General features: G+C 50.2%; 8 protein-coding genes across 8 annotated transcripts; 6 read left to right on the top strand and 2 right to left on the bottom strand.

Moving 5' to 3' along the window:
- Window positions 1–487: 487 nt before the first annotated feature.
- Window positions 488–3,329, top strand: N7508_000918 (putative C6 and C2H2 transcription factor RegA-like; the record flags this gene model as incomplete). Its single annotated transcript, XM_058459003.1, has 5 exons — window positions 488–684; window positions 736–1,166; window positions 1,217–1,965; window positions 2,015–2,274; window positions 2,327–3,329. 5 exons carry the CDS (start codon window positions 488–490, stop codon window positions 3,327–3,329), a joined length of 2,640 nt encoding a protein of 879 aa, XP_058325225.1.
- Window positions 3,330–4,420: 1,091 nt separating this feature from the next.
- On the top strand, window positions 4,421–6,126 carry N7508_000919 (uncharacterized protein; the record flags this gene model as incomplete). Its single annotated transcript, XM_058459004.1, has 5 exons — window positions 4,421–4,471; window positions 4,576–5,374; window positions 5,431–5,478; window positions 5,530–5,668; window positions 5,721–6,126. The coding sequence occupies 5 exons, from the start codon at window positions 4,421–4,423 to the stop codon at window positions 6,124–6,126; spliced, it is 1,443 nt and encodes a 480-aa protein (XP_058325226.1).
- Window positions 6,127–6,855: 729 nt separating this feature from the next.
- Window positions 6,856–9,056, top strand: N7508_000920 (putative FAD monooxygenase; the record flags this gene model as incomplete). Its single annotated transcript, XM_058459005.1, has 4 exons — window positions 6,856–6,993; window positions 7,056–8,073; window positions 8,134–8,370; window positions 8,434–9,056. The coding sequence occupies 4 exons, from the start codon at window positions 6,856–6,858 to the stop codon at window positions 9,054–9,056; spliced, it is 2,016 nt and encodes a 671-aa protein (XP_058325227.1).
- A 419-nt stretch (window positions 9,057–9,475) lies between these two features.
- N7508_000921 (uncharacterized protein) lies at window positions 9,476–10,294 on the bottom strand (the record flags this gene model as incomplete). Its single annotated transcript, XM_058459006.1, has 1 exon — window positions 9,476–10,294. The coding sequence occupies one exon, from the start codon at window positions 10,292–10,294 to the stop codon at window positions 9,476–9,478; it is 819 nt and encodes a 272-aa protein (XP_058325228.1).
- Window positions 10,295–10,419: 125 nt separating this feature from the next.
- On the bottom strand, window positions 10,420–12,138 carry N7508_000922 (glycoside hydrolase family 43 protein; the record flags this gene model as incomplete). The annotated part of the gene is made up of 4 exons (XM_058459007.1): window positions 10,420–10,964; window positions 11,013–11,186; window positions 11,233–11,689; window positions 11,737–12,138. 4 exons carry the CDS (start codon window positions 12,136–12,138, stop codon window positions 10,420–10,422), a joined length of 1,578 nt encoding a protein of 525 aa, XP_058325229.1.
- A 652-nt stretch (window positions 12,139–12,790) lies between these two features.
- On the top strand, window positions 12,791–14,309 carry N7508_000923 (uncharacterized protein; the record flags this gene model as incomplete). The annotated part of the gene is made up of 5 exons (XM_058459008.1): window positions 12,791–13,003; window positions 13,055–13,069; window positions 13,114–13,515; window positions 13,560–13,919; window positions 13,968–14,309. 5 exons carry the CDS (start codon window positions 12,791–12,793, stop codon window positions 14,307–14,309), a joined length of 1,332 nt encoding a protein of 443 aa, XP_058325230.1.
- Window positions 14,310–14,737: 428 nt separating this feature from the next.
- N7508_000924 (uncharacterized protein) lies at window positions 14,738–16,985 on the top strand (the record flags this gene model as incomplete). Its single annotated transcript, XM_058459009.1, has 4 exons — window positions 14,738–15,103; window positions 15,161–15,534; window positions 15,585–16,251; window positions 16,308–16,985. The coding sequence occupies 4 exons, from the start codon at window positions 14,738–14,740 to the stop codon at window positions 16,983–16,985; spliced, it is 2,085 nt and encodes a 694-aa protein (XP_058325231.1).
- A 316-nt stretch (window positions 16,986–17,301) lies between these two features.
- Window positions 17,302–18,765, top strand: N7508_000925 (uncharacterized protein; the record flags this gene model as incomplete). Its single annotated transcript, XM_058459010.1, has 4 exons — window positions 17,302–17,455; window positions 17,505–17,602; window positions 17,658–17,918; window positions 17,974–18,765. The coding sequence occupies 4 exons, from the start codon at window positions 17,302–17,304 to the stop codon at window positions 18,763–18,765; spliced, it is 1,305 nt and encodes a 434-aa protein (XP_058325232.1).
- Between the last annotated feature and the right edge of the window lie 77 nt (window positions 18,766–18,842).

The following is an 18,842-nucleotide window of genomic DNA, read 5'->3' on the forward strand; positions in this document are numbered from 1 at the left end:
CTCCTATTCCTTTCTACGCAACTGCATACTCCATCGGGTATTGTCCCCCACATCCCGAATGTGCATTTGCCACAATCCCACCATTTTGGCCGAATTAGACCCTTTTCGATCAAACCAAATCAGCCACTTCCTTCTGCTTAAGCTTCTTGGGGGGGAATGAGGGGTACATGGCCATTTCCGGGGCAAAACGCCTTCAACTCTGGGGAATAGCCGCGTAATTGTGTGAATCTGGGGAATGCGCAGTGGAGTAGGCGAATGAGTGCGGGACTGCCACTGGCCCCTGAAGGAACTGCCTCTTTTCACGAGTTTCTCATTGGTCGTTTTAGAAGAAGCCATAGTCTGAAGATCTCTCATTCCGCATTTAGCGTGGAGAAAGTGGCGTCGATCAACTGCCACTTCCCCCGGATTTCCTCTCCTTCCTCCCTTTTCTCTTTTTTCCACTGTCCCCCTCTCCTTTCCCCCTGTCTTGCGATGCAAATGCCTGATCATGTACACTGATTCACCCCCAAAGACGGTGCGAATGGACAGTGCGCATTCTCCGCCAAAAAAGGAGAATGGCTACTTTCAATGTGGTTTCTGTAAACGTCACTATAACCGAGCTGATCATTTGATACGCCATGTTCGCTCGCATACACGAGAAAAGCCATATGTCTGCGATGTTTGCGACAAAGGGTTTGCGCGGCCGTGAGGATCACCTCAATTGGAGGGTTTGCTCTGTGGCTGATGTGTTCTTAGAGATTTGTTAAAACGCCATGCGACAGGCCATGCCAACGACCGAGACCGTAAACGAAAGCGAAGCTCGTCAGTCGCCAAACAGAGCAGGGTCTCCCAGGCGTGCAAATCCTGTGCCACTTCAAAATTAAAATGCGACGATGACAAGCCCTGTCGGCGATGCCGCGAGCGCAACCAGCCCTGTGACTGGCAGGATGTCTCGCAGGATTCGTCACCAGAGCCTACACACCAGCGCAACATCTTCGATACGCCTGCGCAAAGCAATGCGCGTATGGAATTGACTACTTCGCCTGCGGTGGCATTCTCACCGATGCCAACGCCTTTGGAGGATTTCTCAGCGACCACTATCTTGATGACCCCGAGGCCTCTGCCAAACAACGTCCTGTCTCCAGAAATGCCCCAGGGGGTAGACCAAATGGCCCTTGAAACTGGAGGTATGAATGGATCCGATGAATTATGCTACTACTGGCTGACAGTCACATAGTATCACCTAACGACCACGAGAGTGGCATCTTTAGTGTCGACGGCACATTCTTCCCAAACTTCATCCCCGACTCTCTGATACCTTCTCTTGCCCGATATAATGATCCTGATCCATCGCAAATGGCACCCGAATATGTCCATTATGGCGCTTCGGACAACCTTCACTTTGACTTCACCCTTACCGATGGCGACTTCGGTCTGATCGACTTCTACAACTCCCGGAGCCTGTTACCTAGCTTTCACAACCAGCATGACGAAATTTATGATACCGATAGCGGGATCGGAATTGGTGCAGAGGCCTACCACCGCTCATCACTTTCCGCGTGGAAACCTGCACCTGAGGATCATGCATTTGATGACCACGAAAACCTGTCTGTCCCGCAAGTGATTAACAGCCCAGAAACAAACGTTACACCCGAATGGCCACATTTATGTGAGCGGTTGACATCTAGTAGCCGTGACTTGATTCTGAGCTTGGTCTTGGAGGTGAGCCGAGAGGCCAACCTGAGTCGCATCATGAAGTCGTTTCCAAGCACAGAATTGCTGGATGGCTTAATTCAGCAATATTTTGAGCTACAGAGACACACAATTCAAACGTTTATCCATATGCCAACATTCCAAACGAATAGCGAGGATCCTGGTGTTCTTGCTGGCCTGGCTGCTGCTGGTGCTGTTTTTTCACCCATTCCGACTATCAGAAAACTTGGATATGCACTGAATGAGATTGTGAGACTGCATCTTCCTGGAAAGGTAGGAATACTTCGATGGATGTGTGATAACAACGTTGACATGCTTTCAGTACGAACGAGATAATACGTTTACCCGTGATCTGCGGACCTCACAAACCTATGCCTTGACTATTGACATTGGAATCTGGAGTGGTAACCGTCGAAAGACTGAAATTGCAGAGAGCTTTTCACAGCCGCTCATTACCATGCTTCGTCGTGCTTTACGATTTCGTCGCTCAGTCTACACTAATATTGTACCCCGTGCGGAGGACAAGGGGCCTGCTCTGGAGGCTAAGTGGCGGGAATGGGTTGAACAAGAGTCCTACAAAAGGTAGTTTCCACTCGACATCTTTTTTTCGTCGCATACTAACCTTGTCGGCTAGGCTTGTTTACTCTCTCTTTATGCATGACTCCCAAACAGCAATGTCTCTTAACGTCAATCCAATCATATCATACGCAGATATGGAGCTTCCTTTGCCAGCATCGCGCCATTTATGGGAGGCCAAGTCTGCCACCGAGTGGAAAGACCTCTTTGGCAGAGTGACTCCAGAACGGTTGCCATCTCTGGCCGATCTTCTCCGCGATATGTCACAAATCACCGTGTTCCAAGATTGCGTCGACACCCAATTCGCAGCATCAGTATTGATTCACGGTCTAGCCGCACTGATCAACGAGTATCACCGGCTGAAGTTCATCTCTACCAATAACTCCAAACACTGGCATGCGCTCGTGACAAACTCTCGTCAACAAGAGCTTGATCAAGCTTTGCAGCATTTCAAAATGGTCTGCTCTGAACTGCGTGGAGAGTGCCGACCTGAGATCATGCTTGTATGTGAAGTTGTATCTATGCTTTTGCACATGTCTCTGGAAGAGCTTCAACTCTTTGCCGGCAAGGAAGACAAACAAGAAGCTCGGCGGGTCTACCATTCTGCACTGGAGTGGATTGCCAGTTCTGATTCTCGAAGAGCGGTATGGCATGCTGGCCAGGTCATCCGCGCTGCGAGAAGTATGCCCCCAGGGTCCTTGACAAGATTCTTGGCCATTGGAGTGTACTACGCTGGTCTTGCATTTTGGTCTTATAGTGTTGTTTCCAAGGCGAACACGGCTCGACTCACGGGAAGCCCCAATATCCCGCTATCAAACGCTGGCCCGACAGTCCTCCTTGATGGTGATGACATACCTGATGTCTCCAAGTTTGTCACACTAGGCTGTGGCTCCCCTGCCCTACAGGGCCCGGGTGGAGCCGCCTATTTGGTTGACCCAGGGACTACAATGGATGTTGTACAAAGAATCCTTCGCGTTGAGAATTCCGAGAGAACTCCCCCATTGGTTCAGATGCTGGCTCAGTTGATGGGGGATTTGGGGCACTGCGTGCGCGGTGGTTAAAGCCTCGGCCTCAATTTGTATTGCCGATATTTCATTGATACCCAGTTATGAATCCAACGAGCCTCTCCATCTTTGGGCAGGGACATCGACATAAATATTAAATCGGACTGGCTCACAAGTAAACTACATTACTGAACACAGGTAAACCTCGGGTGAATGTCCACATTCCGATTCAACTTCCCCACGCTTCACCCGACTTTGCGGGGAGCCCAGCCCCGGTGGTAGATACACCTACCATGGCCAGAAATGCATCGATGACATTCGGCCTGGTGTCCCTCATTGCGGCTTGCACTCGTCAAACTGCGGGGGGAATTTTCCCGCCAACGCGGTTGCCGCGATGCACTATGCTGGTGCGGATGATCACTATATTCTGGGAGGTGTCCAAACGGTTACAGCTATGACCATTGGCATGGAAACAATGAAGAAAGACCATTTCATTACCGGGCCAGGAAATTCCTTTGTCGCCGAGGCTAAGCGACAACTGGTTGTAGAGGAGATTTGGTGATCTGCCTGCCGGACCGATTGAGATTTTCATCGTGTCGCTACCGATGTCTTGAAGGCCATGATCACTCAGGAGATGCCAGGGCCCATTGGTATTTCCATGACAAGTTTGAGTGGATGGAATAGTGTGTGAGGAAGTGAAGTCTCAGATGCCAAGAGTTTGTGATCGACTCAATTCCACAACTCTATACTTTCTGCAGTATAACGTTGACTTGCATTGACCAACTGCATGTACACTCATCGGACAACTTGCCGATATCCCAGGGTTACCATAATCCAACCCTAGTCGGACTTTTCTCCGATGACAGTCTGCTGCATCCAATCAAAAGTGCTCTGTAGGGCGTGTAGGGGCATGCTGTGGGGCATCAGTGGAGTGTTCTCCACGAAGAAGCCGATTTCTTCATAGGCCAGAGGAAATTACCATCAAGTAACAGAGAAGTCGATTGGCGCTTGATTTCAATGTGGGCTATAGATCCATTTGACACGGCTTCTCCAGAGAACCGGTGATTGAAAATTTGTCGTTCGGAATGTTGATTCAAGTCTGGCTTGTACCCTTTCTTCAATAGACCAATACAGGATTACCGGTTACAATGGAATTGAAGTCGTCGGATGGCTATCGAGATCCTCTCACTCTCTCGCCGGTGCGTAATGTTTACAGCTTCCGAGTCTTCAGGGCTACTTTCTCCATAGGTCGCTCAAGACCACACCACCACACCCTCTTCTCATGATTCTGATATTGAAACAGATCCGAAAAATACATATCGTCCTCGCGGGAATTCTGTTTATCTTCAATAGTGCCTTTGGATCATCACTCCCCTCAGGCGCCCATGATGCAATCGCAGACTATTTCAACATCGCCCACGACGATACAAAGCTGGTTCTTCTGAACTCTTTATACCTTGTGGGATTTGCTATTGGTCCACTAATATTCGGACCTCTCAGCGAACATGTCGGCCGTAGGCCCGTTCTAATCGGTACATTCAGTGGATATATCATCTTCACCATGGCCTGCGCATTATCACCAAACTTCCCTGCTTTGCTCGTTTTTCGTCTTCTATGTGGCTTGAACGCCGCTTCTCCCAATGCTGTGCTTGGAGGGTTGTATGCTGATATCTTGGATAACCCGCAAACTCGCGGTATTGCCATGGCGCTTTTCATGGTTGTCACTGGCTTTGGTCCTCAGCTTGCACCGCTTGTGTCTGGGTTTATCTCCACCGTATCATGGCGCTGGACCTTTTGGGTTGGACTTGCTGCCGCTGCTGTAGGATATCCCTTTGTTCTCTTCATCCCAGAGACCTATGTGCCTGTTTTGAAACAGCGACATGCACGACGGTTGGCTAAGGCGGGAAAACAAGAAGCGAATGGTGAAACAATCATTCCGCCTCAGGGCCCGGGCCATCGCGGGGATGGTGTCTTGTCCATCTTCATGAGACCATTTGTGATGACTGCCAAGGAGCCGGTTCTTCTATTTGCTTCACTTTTCATGGGCTTCACATATGCGATGTTCTATCTGTACTTCCAAGCTTATCCGCTCATCTTCCAAAGTAAGACTCATTTTGATATATGTGATGAGACCTGGAAGAGTTGCTGACATTTATAGATCTATATGGGTTATCACCGGGTGTAGCAGGGCTCGCATTCTTACCCAGTATGTCAACCAGCTCGCGTTTTGTGATGGAAACTAACATTTTGGTCACAGTCAGTGTTGGAGCCTTGGTTGCCTTTGCGCTCTTCTTGCTCTATGGCTCATATCATAGCAAGGCTATGAAAGAGGGCAAGCCCTGGGCCATGCTTGAAGAGTATCGCCGTCTGCCGCTTGCCGCATTGGGTGCACCTTTGTACGTCAACTCTTTTTATGTTCGATTAGAAGATCAACAGCTAACCTTTTAGACTTCCGATCGCTCTCTTTTGGTTGGGATGGTCCTCCAAATTGTCCATCCACCCCATCGTCCCCATGATGTCCGGTCTCTTCTTCGGCATCGGGTACATTCTGATCTTCATGGCCATGATCAACTATCTCACTGATGCCTACAAGCAGTACTCTGCATCAGCGCAGGCTGCTGCTAGTACGCTACGATCCTGCCTTGCCGTCTGTCTGCCGCTGGCTACGAACCCGATGTACGGCACGTTGGGGATCAATTGGGCGAGCTCACTCTTGGCATTTATTGCTATTCTGCTTGCTATGATTCCATTCGTGTTTATCAGGTATGGACAATGGATCCGAAGCCGAAGTCCATTCTCTCAGCAGGTGATGAAGGGGGAGTTGACTGAGAGACCAGCGGACACGGTAGTTTAATTATGTACAAGATAATGACCGGTAAACTTGCAACTCACCTTAATAACCTACATTTTCGCACAGCTCTGTACTCTCTTGTGATTTTAGCGGTCTGCTTGACCAGTGTATTCTGATTATTATTCTACAAGCATAGTGGAGAAAGTGCAACCGTTTACTATTGGCCTCCCACTTCATCTCCGACAATGAAGATCACCGAGACCCTGTTGTCTCCGCTCGAACGGAACCTGACGATTGCATCGGAAGTAACTCACATCGAATATTCTGCTTCAGATTATTCAGCTTACTCGCTTCCTTCAGGTTCAGTACTACTGTACACAATACATGTTCGTGGGGTCTTGGTATATGGCAGCACTGATCAGCTCTTCCCAAGGCCAAGAGCAGTTGACTCTTCCCATTTCTATTCACATCCGACCTGCCATCCCGATCCGACTGCATATCCGAAAGTCGGTCCGAAGGCACCAGACCGAATGAACAATGTGCTACCGGGAAGCCTAATCTGCACCATGTCAGCCACTGGCAACCGTTTGAGCCAAATGAGTACTCGCATTAGTCGCGCGTAAAGCAGCGGCTGCGGGGTCCGGGGAATGATCCCCCACACATAGCCCGATGTGCCCAGGCTTGAGAGTATATTTGAAGTCCATATAAGAGCGTCAAGTGTGTCTCACTCTTCAGATCTGAAAGCAAAGCATCTCATATTGAATCAGAATTATCTTGATCACCTCTGCAAACATGCCTGCAACACTTCCAGCACTGGAAGATCATGTCGACGTGCTCATTGTTGGAGCCGGACCAGCAGGTCTAATGCTGGCGAACTGGCTGAGTCGTTTTGATATTAAGACTCGGATTGTTGACAAACGAGGCACCAAGGTAAGTACTCTCCTTTGTGCAGCAATATCGCTACGGTCCTCGTCCCTGACCCGAGTCACCAGATCTTCAATGGCCAGGCTGATGGCCTGCAGAGCCGGACCCTTGAGATTCTTGACTCATTCGACTTTGTGGACCGTGTATGGCGCGAATCAAACCATATGATAGAGATTTGTCTTTGGAACCCTGATGAGAATGGGAAAATCCGACGATCGGATCGAATCCCGGACACAATTCCGGGCATCAGTCGTTTCCAGCAGGTAGTTCTGCACCAGGGCCGTATTGAACGATTCTTCCTAGACTCTATCAAGGAACACAGTGATATCGCCGTTGAGCGTGGGGTCTTACCCACTGCCTTCGAGTTTGATGATGCGAAAGCTGCCGATTTCGCAGCTTATCCAATCACGGTTACGGTACGCACCTTATCAGAAGAGGACGCCATGCCTCAACAACAGCAGCAGCATCACAAAAATGACGATGGTCAAGAGGCTCCAGTCAGTGACGGGCTATTCAGAAGCAACTTGGCCGCCGATGATACAGATGACCTCATTCGAGCTGCCGAAACCAACGCCAGAATCAACCAGGCAGAGTCTATCAAAGCCAAATTTGTTGTGGGATGTGATGGTGCACATTCCTGGGTCCGTCGCCAACTCGGATACAAGCTAGAAGGCGACTCCACAGACTATATCTGGGGTGTGCTAGATATCATCCCGATCACAGATTTCCCCGACATTAGACAGCGGTGCGCTATACATTCGGCTAGTGCGGGGAGTGTCATGGTAATTCCACGCGAGAACAAGCTCGTGCGTCTTTATATCCAGCTACAGGCCACGGAGCATGGCCAGAATGGAGGCAAAGTGGATCGTTCGGGGATCACCCCAGAGATCATTCTACGATCTGCACAGCAGATACTGCACCCATATAAGCTGGATTACTCATATTGCGACTGGTGGACAGCTTACCAGATTGGCCAACGGGTGGGCAATTGCTTTTCACTCAAGGAACGTGTCTTCCTAGCCGGGGATGCAGTGCACACCCATTCGCCCAAGGCTGGTCAGGGTATGAATGTGAGCATGCAGGACAGTCAGTATTTCCTAGTCTCTACCTGTGTGTTTGCAATCTTAAACTAAAATCGAAATTCAGCGTACAATTTGGGATGGAAGCTGGCGCATGTTGTCAAAGGATATAGTGACGCGTCGATCCTGAAGACCTATGAGACGGAAAGGAAACAGATTGCACAGGAGTTGATTGCATTCGACCATCGATTCTCGCGACTGTTCTCTGGACGACCAGCTAAAGATGTTATGGATGAAGAAGGGATCTCCATGTCCGAGTTCAAGGCGGCGTTCGAGAAGGGTAACGAATTTGCGAGCGGAATTGGTAAGACTCCAGAATGGCTGAGCAGACTCTGGGCCTTGACTACTAACACTATATCTCACCCAGCGGTCAACTACAGCAGTAGTGTGATCATTGCAAAACAATCCGATGCCAAAGTTCAATCCAACCAAGTTATTGGCAAACAGCAGCTGGCAACGGGCATCGTGGTTGGCAAACGTATGCCGAGCGTTAAAGTGCTCAATCAGTCAGATGCTCGACCGTGGCATCTCCAGGAACTGTTGAAGAGCAACGGTCGATGGAGAATTATCGTGTTTCCCGGGCAGCTTGCTACCCGCACAAACATGCAACGCATGCAGGAGTTGGGAGCCAAGCTCGGAGCCCAGGACTCATTCATTCGTCGCTATACACCATTAGAGCAGTCATTTGACAGTGTGATAGAGATTTTGACGGTCCATGCTGGGTCGAGAAAAGACGTTGAGCTTCTGGATCTCCCAGAGGCATTCCATCCATTTGATAACAAGATAGGATGGGATTACTGGAAGGTGTATGCCGATGATCAATCTTACCATGAGGGTCATGGCCAAGCCTACGCTAATTATGGCATTGACTCTGCCCAGGGGGCTAGCATCATTGTCCGACCAGATCAGTATGTGAGCTGGGTGGGAGAAGTAGACGACTATGATGAGATGGCAAGGTTCTTTTCTGTATTCATGAAATCCCAGAAATGATTGCCAGAAAGGATGGAAGGTTTTGTCGGGGATAAATATAGCCTACTGAAATCACCAGCCATTATTGTGTCTATTCAAATCTGTCGGTGCATATAGAATACGGAGTAAATTACAATACTAACATTACACAGCCATACCGACTTTCCTCGCTCTGATTGGCCGGAGCTGACGGAGTTAAGAATTAGGCTCAACTAGCGCTGTCAGCAGCCCGCATTAGCGCCACTCGTTTTGATCTTGGATCAGGCAACTGAATAAATTGGCTTTCATATCGAATTTGCATTGTCATACTGCTTTCATATTGGCTCATATATATCGGAATATTAACTTCTCGCCGCGACGCGCACGCCAAGAATTCGTCGCGTTCATCAATTCAGGACACCCCCGAACAATCCATTGCCACTTCTTCAAAAACGGCTCCGTCACCTCCCAATTGCGAATATCCCAAGGCTCCCCCCACACCAATAGCCCGGCGTCCATCGTCGACTCGCCCCAGAATCCCATGATGTCATGGCAAAGCTGCACATCATCCCATTCATCGCCTGCTTCGATGAGATTGTCGCGCATTTTGGGGAGAGGGAAGAAATCCAGCCAGGGGTGGTGCGGCGTTTTTTTTGGACTCGTGTGGGGCGGAGAGTAGGTGGGATGTGGCTATGATCGTCTGGCGTGAATTCTCGTTGTGGTAAGGCTTGGTTGAAGAGAGAGATGGCGTCATCGTCCATCCAGTATGGTGACCAGCCGATCAACTCAAGGTTCTGTGCGAAGGCTCGGAAGACGTTGACTTTCGTCAGGGTCATGAGGTGGTCGGCCGCGGGATCGCCGCGTGCGTAGCTTTCAATTGCGGATTTGGCGAATTTCTCCAGTAGATCTTGCAGAACTCCGGGGCTGCAACATGACTTCACCTTCGAGCCATCTGGAGTGACAGAGTCATCTGACTGGGGCGATGTCGACGATGTCGACGGTGCCGACTTGGTCGATTTTACCAGGGTCTTAGGGTGGGTTTCTTTGTTTTGGAGCCGCTTACGCTTCCCTTTCAGATCCAAATTAGCGTCCGTTCTATGTAGATCGACTGGGGCATGCAGCTTACGGTAAGCCCGCTGGTTGATGCGGTTTTGCCGCCGTCGACGCTCAGCCGGGTCGGTCAGCCCTGACCAGTTGTCGTCCACCTCATCGGAGGAGATTGGTTCGGCAATTGGAGTAGAGGGGTCGGTCATATTAGCACGGGTGTAGGGTTTCAGCATGTTGAAAAGGAGTTGCTTTATGAAAGAAGACCAGGTGGGTTGGGGTTTTAAATTACGACGGAGTTAAGAGATAGTGTATGGTATGGTCCCAAACGGGTACAGGACCCCTTGCATCACAATGTATTTCACCCGAGGTTCTCCCGAAATTCAGCATATGCAAAATCGGCTGGTGTGAGGCATCGTTGTCTTTCTCCAAAGGAATAGAGACCCATCATCATGCCTGTAAAGTTGGCACCGACAGGTGGTGCTTTTGTTGCAGCATTATTGGAGACTGAGCCAATCCAGTGGAAACTAGTTTCGGCGTCTTCTCGATAACCAAAGCGATATTCGGTGCCACATTCGATTGTAAGAGTGATGTCTGTTGCTGCGCCCAGCTCACACGCCACTTGTTTACCTTCTGATGGGCGAAACAGGATGCAACGGCCCTTTTCGGTCTTTCGGATGCCAAGAATGCTGTATGTAAAGTAGTTCATCCAGAGTACAGTTCCTGCTTCCGTGGCATCTGTAGTAGGATGAAATGAAAGCCGTGTCTCCCATATGCAGTATCGATGGGTTTGCTTGCGGAGGAACATTGTTGGGCACGCTGGTACCGACAGGTTATAAGGACCGCCATAGAGTCGGAGATGGCTTGGTCGTTCAGTGAGCGAATAATCCGTGATAAACGGTGTATCTATTGATAATCAGCAAAAGTTTAATGGTAGCTGATTCAAGCACCCACTCTTTCTATACCATCCTAACTGCATTTCCGGGGCAGCGAACTCATCTCGCCAACACACTGGGGTATCAAGCTGATAAAGACCCGGCCCTTGTGATTGAAGGGTGATTTTCTGTCCTCCGTTAATCACAGGCCAATCTTGCTCCCAGTCCAAAGGTACTAAAAAGGTTTCTCGGCCTGTCTTAATCAGTATGTAAATAGCACGATATCTGGTAGTACTCACCCAGTACTGATTCCTCCCATTGATCGTCTCGTCGTAGAGGACGAACCCCAAGCATAACGGTCCACCACTGCCCTTTGGTATCCTCAACCAAATCTGCATGTCCTGTGTTCTGGACTTCATCCTCGATACCGTTGCGCCAGAGTGGGTTGTTTGGGCCGAGTTCCCACGGTCCCAGTGGCCCAACCTCGCTGCGGCTGACCCATTCAGAATGTCCACTTTCAGTGCCTCCCTCGGCCGTAAAAAGATACCAGTAGCGGCCGCGCTTGAAAATATGCGACCCCTCGGCAACTCCAGAAGAAGATTCGCGGATCAATTTTGGCTCAGACGTGGAATGGCCGGTTTTCAGGTCAATTGTGCAAATGTGAATTGCAAAATCTTTCAACTTTGCATGAGGCGTTGGTTGGAGTTTTCGGTAGGTAGACGACAGATATACCGTTTCATCATCGTCCCAGCATAGCTACTAATTGTTATTTGAGACTCGTGATGCTCATCTTCACAACTCACGTCTTGGTCAAAGCCAACCTGATCAAAGTAGACTGGATCAGACCATGTCTTTTCATCCCAGATATCGGATGTCTTGACATAGAATCCCTGTGGCCAAACTCGGTCATCTTGTTGTGGGCGATAACGCTGGAAGCTTGCTGCAATGATATAGTAGACACCGCGATGGTACCGAATTGTAGTCGCCCATACGCCACCTCCAGGCTCTGGTGTATGAATTTGAAGCTGGCTGCGCCTTGTCAAGGCATGGCCGATTAGTTTCCATTGGATCAAATCCCGACTATGGTAGACAGGAGCTCCCGGAAAATATTCAAATGTGGACGTGACGAGAAAAAAGTCTTCATTGACACGTATGATTGATGGATCGGGGTTGAACCCCGGGATGATTGGATTTGTAAAACTCATTGCCGCCTAAGTGGTCTATTGATGACTCTGACCAGCTTTATATAGAACCGTAAACAACGTGATTGGTGGAGAAACATCATCCCAATCAGCCAAAAGGTGGATTGGCTCGTATTGCGGGGTGAGCTGGGCTGATTCACCGATTTTCATCTCTAACTCTCCTTTAATTCAATCATCCAATATAGTCGAGGAAGTCTTAGCATTATACATTTGGCACCAAGCTCGAAAGACATTAACGCATGGATGTATGTGACGAGGCGACATTACAAGCCCAAAGCACTCTCTGAGCAACGCAAAGTCTAGGCCGGGAGAGATCAAATACTGGTAGCCTGCGAAGATATAAATATATTGAATTCAAATGATCTACTCATTAGCCCAAATCACTAACTCCTGTCACATGACCATACATTCGTCGAATATCAGGACTAATTATAGGTTGTTCAGCATATGAGGAGCACGATATTCATGTTCCTATAATGTCCGATATGTAGACAGCTGTCAACTCGAAAATATGCGGTGAACGCCGAAGTTTAACCGTCATTGTCCCCTCATCCCAATCCGGCAATGCGGGTCCAACCTCCGCCCCACGTGAAGCGCTTGGATGTCTTTCCTTCTTGACATTCAGCTTCATCTTATCTTCCAATGAGTTCTGACCATGTCCACCTGTGTGATCCAAGAATCGCTTGATGCAAGTCTCATCACGCTCGAGGCCTTGCCTCGCCAGCGTTCAAATGAAGGATCAACCTCGAGCCAGCCCAATGAGTTCCCGGTGTTGGAGAAGTGGAACCAGAATCGTCTGAATATATATCGAACGCTTGCAACATTCTGGTGTTTTCTGGTGATGGGAGCCAATGATGCTGCTTATGGTGTGAGTTGAGTCAAAAGATCCTCGGTCGTGGTGAATGCTAACTGAATACAGGCCCTGATCCCATATGTAAGGTCTCTTCATCAATGTGTCAAATTCTAACCTGGATATAGCTGGAATCATACTATCACCTATCCTATACAATAGTGTCTCTCGTTTTCTTGTCGCCTCTGGTAGGCTACACCATCGCTGCTTTTCTCAATCAGCGCATTCACAACACCTTTGGACAGCGTGGTGTGGCACTGCTCGGGTCAGGGTGCCATCTCATCGCCTATGTGATCAACTGTGTTCATCCGCCATATCCAGTGCTCGTTGTCTCGTTTATCTTTGCAGGATTGGGCAATGGGGTTGAAGATGCAGCCTGGAATGCATGGATTGGTAACATGGCCAATGCAAACGAGGTACTCGGATTTCTGCATGGAATCTACGGAGTCGGGGCAGTCATCAGTCCTTTAATCGCAACCTCGATGATCGCAAAAGGTGGTTTGCCGTGGTATTACTTCTATTATGTCATGGTGAGTGTCTTTCCCACATACGACGAGCACGGCTTAATAGTCAGGTTGGGTGTGCGGCCATCGAGATTGTGGTGTCCACTACCTGCTTCTGGAAATCAAATGCCGCCGAATTCCGTGCAGCGAACAGACAATCGGTTGAGGAGAATAGAAAAGGGGGACTCCGGGACGCACTCTTCAAACGTCCAGCAGCCCGGATCACATGGCTTTGTGCCTTGTTCTTGCTGGGCTATGTTGGAGTTGAGGTCGCCCTCGGAGGGTGGATTGTCACCTTCATGATCCGAGTCAGACAAGGCGGTGCTTTTGCCAGCGGCATGACCGCCACCGGGTTCTGGCTCGGCATCACAGTCGGGCGCGTGATTCTGGGGTTCGTGACACCCCGGGTGGGTGAGAAGATTGCCATCTCAGTAAGATCATCCCGCGTCAATCACGAGATCCAGCATTGACTTTGCTAGGGATACATTGTCTGTTCGATGGCCTTTGGTCTCGTTCTGTGGCTCGTGCCCCAGTTCTATGCCTCGGCCGTGGCAGTCGCGTTCCAGGGATTCTTCTTGGGGCCTCTCTTCCCAGGGGCTATCGTGATGGTCACCAAGCTTCTGCCCAGACATCTGCACGTCACATCGATCGGGTTTGTGGCCGCGTTTGGAGGCAGTGGAGCTGCGATCCTCCCTTTTGCGGTGGGTGTCCTGGCACAGGCCAAAGGAGTCAAGGTGCTGCAGCCGTTCATCATTGCCCTGTCAGGTGCCATCCTCATTACGTGGCTGGGATTGCCGCGGGTGAAGTTCAGCAGCGAGTAAAGCGTCACATGCGAACATTCTTATCAGATCGGATCCATGTGATGCAGTCAGCTGATCTGCTTATTCATTCCGTGATCCGATCTCGGTTAGCTGATCTCGGGCTTCGAGATGCCGAGCTGGACTCACCTTTGCCCCGGTTACCCCAGAACAGTCGGTAGTTATGCGGGGGTGGAAGCCACGGTAAAAGAGGATTGCCTAGGTTTTAATTCTCCATTTTCTACACTCCGTAGTCTGTTCCCCATAGTGAAGCGAGAGGGACCGTAGCCGGAACTTCATCGCGCTTTCGTGATTGGCCGAGGTCTGCCTCGGCTCTTTCCTAGTTGGGACGGATGTCCCTCGGCCTGGGGAAACGTCACTGACTTTCCCCCGGGTTCATAATCCTTGACTTTCCTCTGCTTTGTTTCTTACATTCTTCCAATCTACACATCATGCCTTCTCCTACTCCTGAATGGGTCAAGGCCCTTAAGCCATCGGGTCCGCAGGGCTCCGAGCTGCTCCAGCAGGAGCGTGCTCAATCCAACGTGAACGTGGAGAAGTTGTCCGAATTGCTCCACACCAAGGAAACATTGAAGCGTCAAGAGTCTCTTCTGGCTCTGTTGCAGCCCGAGAAGGTCTTTGACAAGTCGCAAAACCACACACTCGGCCGAGTGGAGCGGCTACAGCGTTCGTTGGCCAAGGCGAAGCGCCTTCAGCAGCTGTCCGAGCAACACAAATGGTCCATGGAGGAGCTCCATGCAGCCAATGAGCTGATCGGAGAACCCACACCCTATGGCTTGCATGCCAGCATGTTCCTGGTAAGTGGTCAAATACACACTGGCAATAACAAGACTAACCGGCGTCCCGTCTTCTAGGTGACCCTCCGGGAACAGGGTACCCCCGAGCAGCACAAGCTGTTCCTCGAGCGCGCTCAGAAATACGAAATCATTGGTTGTTACGCACAAACCGAGTTGGGCCACGGATCCAACGTCCGCGGTCTCGAAACCACCGCCACCTGGAACTCCAGCGACAAGACCTTCACCATCAACTCCCCCACATTGACTGCCTCCAAGTGGTGGATTGGATCTCTCGGTCGCACAGCCAATCATGCGGTTGTCATGGCCCAGCTGTTCATTGACGGCAAGAACTATGGCCCTCACCCTTTCGTGGTGCAAGTCCGTGATCTGCAGACCCACCAGCCCTTGGAGAATGTGTATGTGGGCGATATTGGTCCCAAGTTTGGATACAAGTAAGTTTGGCTTACCCACTCAACAAATACATTGGCTAATATGATACCAGCACTATGGATAACGGCTTCTTGCTGTTCAACAATGTCAAGGTGCCCCATGTCAACATGTTGGCCCGTTTCTCTTCCATCGACAAGAACACCAACGCCTACTCTCGGCCCGCTCTTCCCTCCTTGGTCTTTGGTACTCTGACCTGGGTGCGATCCAACATTGTCCTCCAGGCTGGTGGTGTCCTGGCTCGCGGTGTTACTATCGCGACCAGATACTGTGCGGTCCGAAGACAGTTCCAGGATCGTGATGCGGACGCCCACGCTGGCGAGAACCAAGTTCTGAACTACAAGATGGTCCAGGTCCGTCTCTTGCCGCTCCTGGCATCCATGTACGCCCTCCACTTCACTGGTCGCGGTATGATGCGTCTGTACGAGGAGAACCAAAGTCGCATGAAGGCTGCCAACTCGCCTGGACAGGACTCGCGCGGTGCTGGACCTGAGGAGCTTCGCGCTGGCGCCAACCTCTTGGCGGATTTGCACGCTACTTCATGTGGTCTTAAGGCCCTGGCCAGTACTACTGCCGGTGAAGGACTGGAAGTTTGCCGTCGTGCATGTGGTGGTCACGGATACAGCAGCTACAGCGGCATTGGCCCGTGGTACTCTGATTACCTGCCCACTCTGACCTGGGAAGGTGACAACTATATGCTGACCCAGCAGGTTGCCCGTTATGTAAGTTGTTATGTTTTGAAATACCGCTCCTACATGATATTAACATTTTTTCACAGCTCCTCAAGTCTGCCCGTGCCGTCTTGGCCGGCAAGCCCGCTGGTAACGATACCAGCCAGATTCTCCAGACATACCTTGACCGCCGCGACAAGGGAGCTTCCTTCGATGTGCTCGAAGAGGACAAGGACATCGTGGCTGCATTTGCCTGGCGCACAGCCCACCTGACCTTCGAGGCTCTGAAGCACCGCGATGCCGAGCAGCGCTCTTGGAACAGCCTTCTGGTTGACTTCTGGCGTTTGTCAACCGCTCACTCTCAGTATCTCGTGGTTAAGAACTTCTACGATGCTGTCTCCTCTCCCGAGCTCTCATCGGCTTTGGACCCTGAGACCAAGGCGTTGATGCACCAGCTCTTCCGCCTGTACGCGCTGCACACCCTGGAGCGCGAGGCTGCTGAGTTCTTCTCCTCTGGTGCCGTCACCGTGCGACAGATCACCTTGACTCGCACCACCGCTGTGATGAACCTGCTCGATGAGATCCGCCCACACGCTGTTCGCCTCGTCGACTCCTGGGCCATTCCCGACTGGCAGCTTGACAGCAGTCTCGGCCGGTATGACGGCAAGGTGTACGAGGATCTGTTCCGTCGCGCCAGCCAGGAAAACCCGGTCAACGACCTGACCTTCGACCCATACCCCTGGAACTCCGCCTTGCTCAAGAATGAGCCCAAGAGCAAGCTTTAGATACCTGTATACGTTTCTTCGTTGTAATTATTACGCCTATTTGGGAATGGATGATAGACCATAGATATGAATAGATCTCATAACTGGCCATCAATGGAAATGAATTGCACACACTTCAATAGCAATATGCGTAATGCCACACAGTAACTAACTCTGTCGATCAACATTTATAGTAACGACTTTTGCGCCCTGTGAACGACATCTTTCATCTGATTCGCCAGTGTAGACCCACCAGCTCCCCCATAAGGGTCTCCGACAGTTAAAAGGCTCGAGACATTGGTATTCATTTCCCTTTAATATTCTTTCGTATTCGAAGATGGAACTCGAATCTCGCAATGAAAGTACCGAGCACATTGAGCCAGATGGACTGATCCATTCCCATGGAGGAAGACAACTCCCACCAGTGGATGGAGGCAAAGATGCATGGATGTTCCTAGTAGCTGGGTTCATCATCGAAGGATTGACTTGGGGTTCGTGCTGAATGGACTATCCCAATTAGCTCTGCTAATAGAGATCTAGGCTTTGCATTTTCATACGGTGTGTTTCAGGATTATTACCTCTCGAGTGATGAGTTCAAGAACTCGGGCAACATTGCAGCTATTGGTACTTGTGCATTGGTATTGGATACGGCTCTACATTTCTTTTTGTCTCCCTTGTACTGACATGAAACAGGGAATTGCATATCTCTCTGCTCCCCTTGATTTTGCACTGTTGCTAGGAGTGCCTCGTTTCAGACGACTTGCCACTCCGGTTGGATTCCTGGTGATGTGTTTAGCTCTTGCATTGAGTTCTTTCTCAACAACGACAACACATCTCATTCTCTCGCAGGGTGTGGGATACGGTCTTGGAGCTGGATTGGCCTATTCACCGGTCATTCTCTGGATGGGTGAATGGTTTGTCAAGAGGCGTGGACTTGCATTCGGGACTATGTGGGTGAGTATATCCTATCAGTTTGGATGAGAGGACTACGGACTCATATATCCAATAGGCTGGAACAGGTCTATCTGGCGTTGTTTTTCCTATCGTCCTCCAGTGGATGCTGAACGAATACGGCTTCCGCACCACTCTGCGCGTCTGGTCTGTTCTCCTGATGATCCTCATTGCGCCAGTCATCTACTTTGTCAAGCCACGCATTCCCACTTCATCTCAGACTGCTAGCAAGATCAGGCCTTTCGATCTTAGCTTTGTCTGGACCAGATCCTTCGTGATTTACCAAGTGTGCAATACAGTGGAAGCATTGGGCTTCTTCCTTCCAGCTGTGTATCTCCCAACTCAAGCCCGGTCATTAGGTGTGACCGGTCCACTGGCATCGTTGACAGTCATTCTATTCAACCTTGCCTCTATCGGTGGATGTGTGGTGATGGGAATGCTCGTGGATAAACACCATGCGACTACTTGCATTCTCTTGTCTAGCGTTGGAACCGCGCTGTCCGTCTTCCTCATCTGGGGCTTTAGTGTTTCGATTGCACCTCTGTATGTATTCTGCATTGTCTATGGCCTCTTTGCGGGCTCATTTACATCTACATGGACCGCGATCACGAGGGATATTCAGAAGAAGAACGAGCGTGCGGACATGTCGATGATCTTTGGCATTTTGGAGACTGGTCGTGGGATTGGGAATATTGCCAGTGGGTTCTTGAGTGAAGCGTTGATTGCGCATACAGTCTCTACCAGCGCATACGCATTTGGCAGCACTTACGGCAACGTTATTATCTTTACCGGAGTCACGGCTCTATTCGGAGGTGCCTGTGCCCTAGCTCGTCCTTTGAAGCTACTTTAAACGCCTGATCTTACACCAAAAGAAGAACATGCTGATACCTGGGGGTGTGCTTGGCATGATTGGTCCATATCAAAAGC

The sequence above is a fragment of the Penicillium antarcticum genome, assembly GCF_028974205.1.
Source record: "Penicillium antarcticum strain IBT 31339 chromosome Unknown utg000001l_segment0_segment0, whole genome shotgun sequence".
In the NCBI taxonomy this organism is placed as follows: domain Eukaryota; kingdom Fungi; phylum Ascomycota; class Eurotiomycetes; order Eurotiales; family Aspergillaceae; genus Penicillium; species Penicillium antarcticum.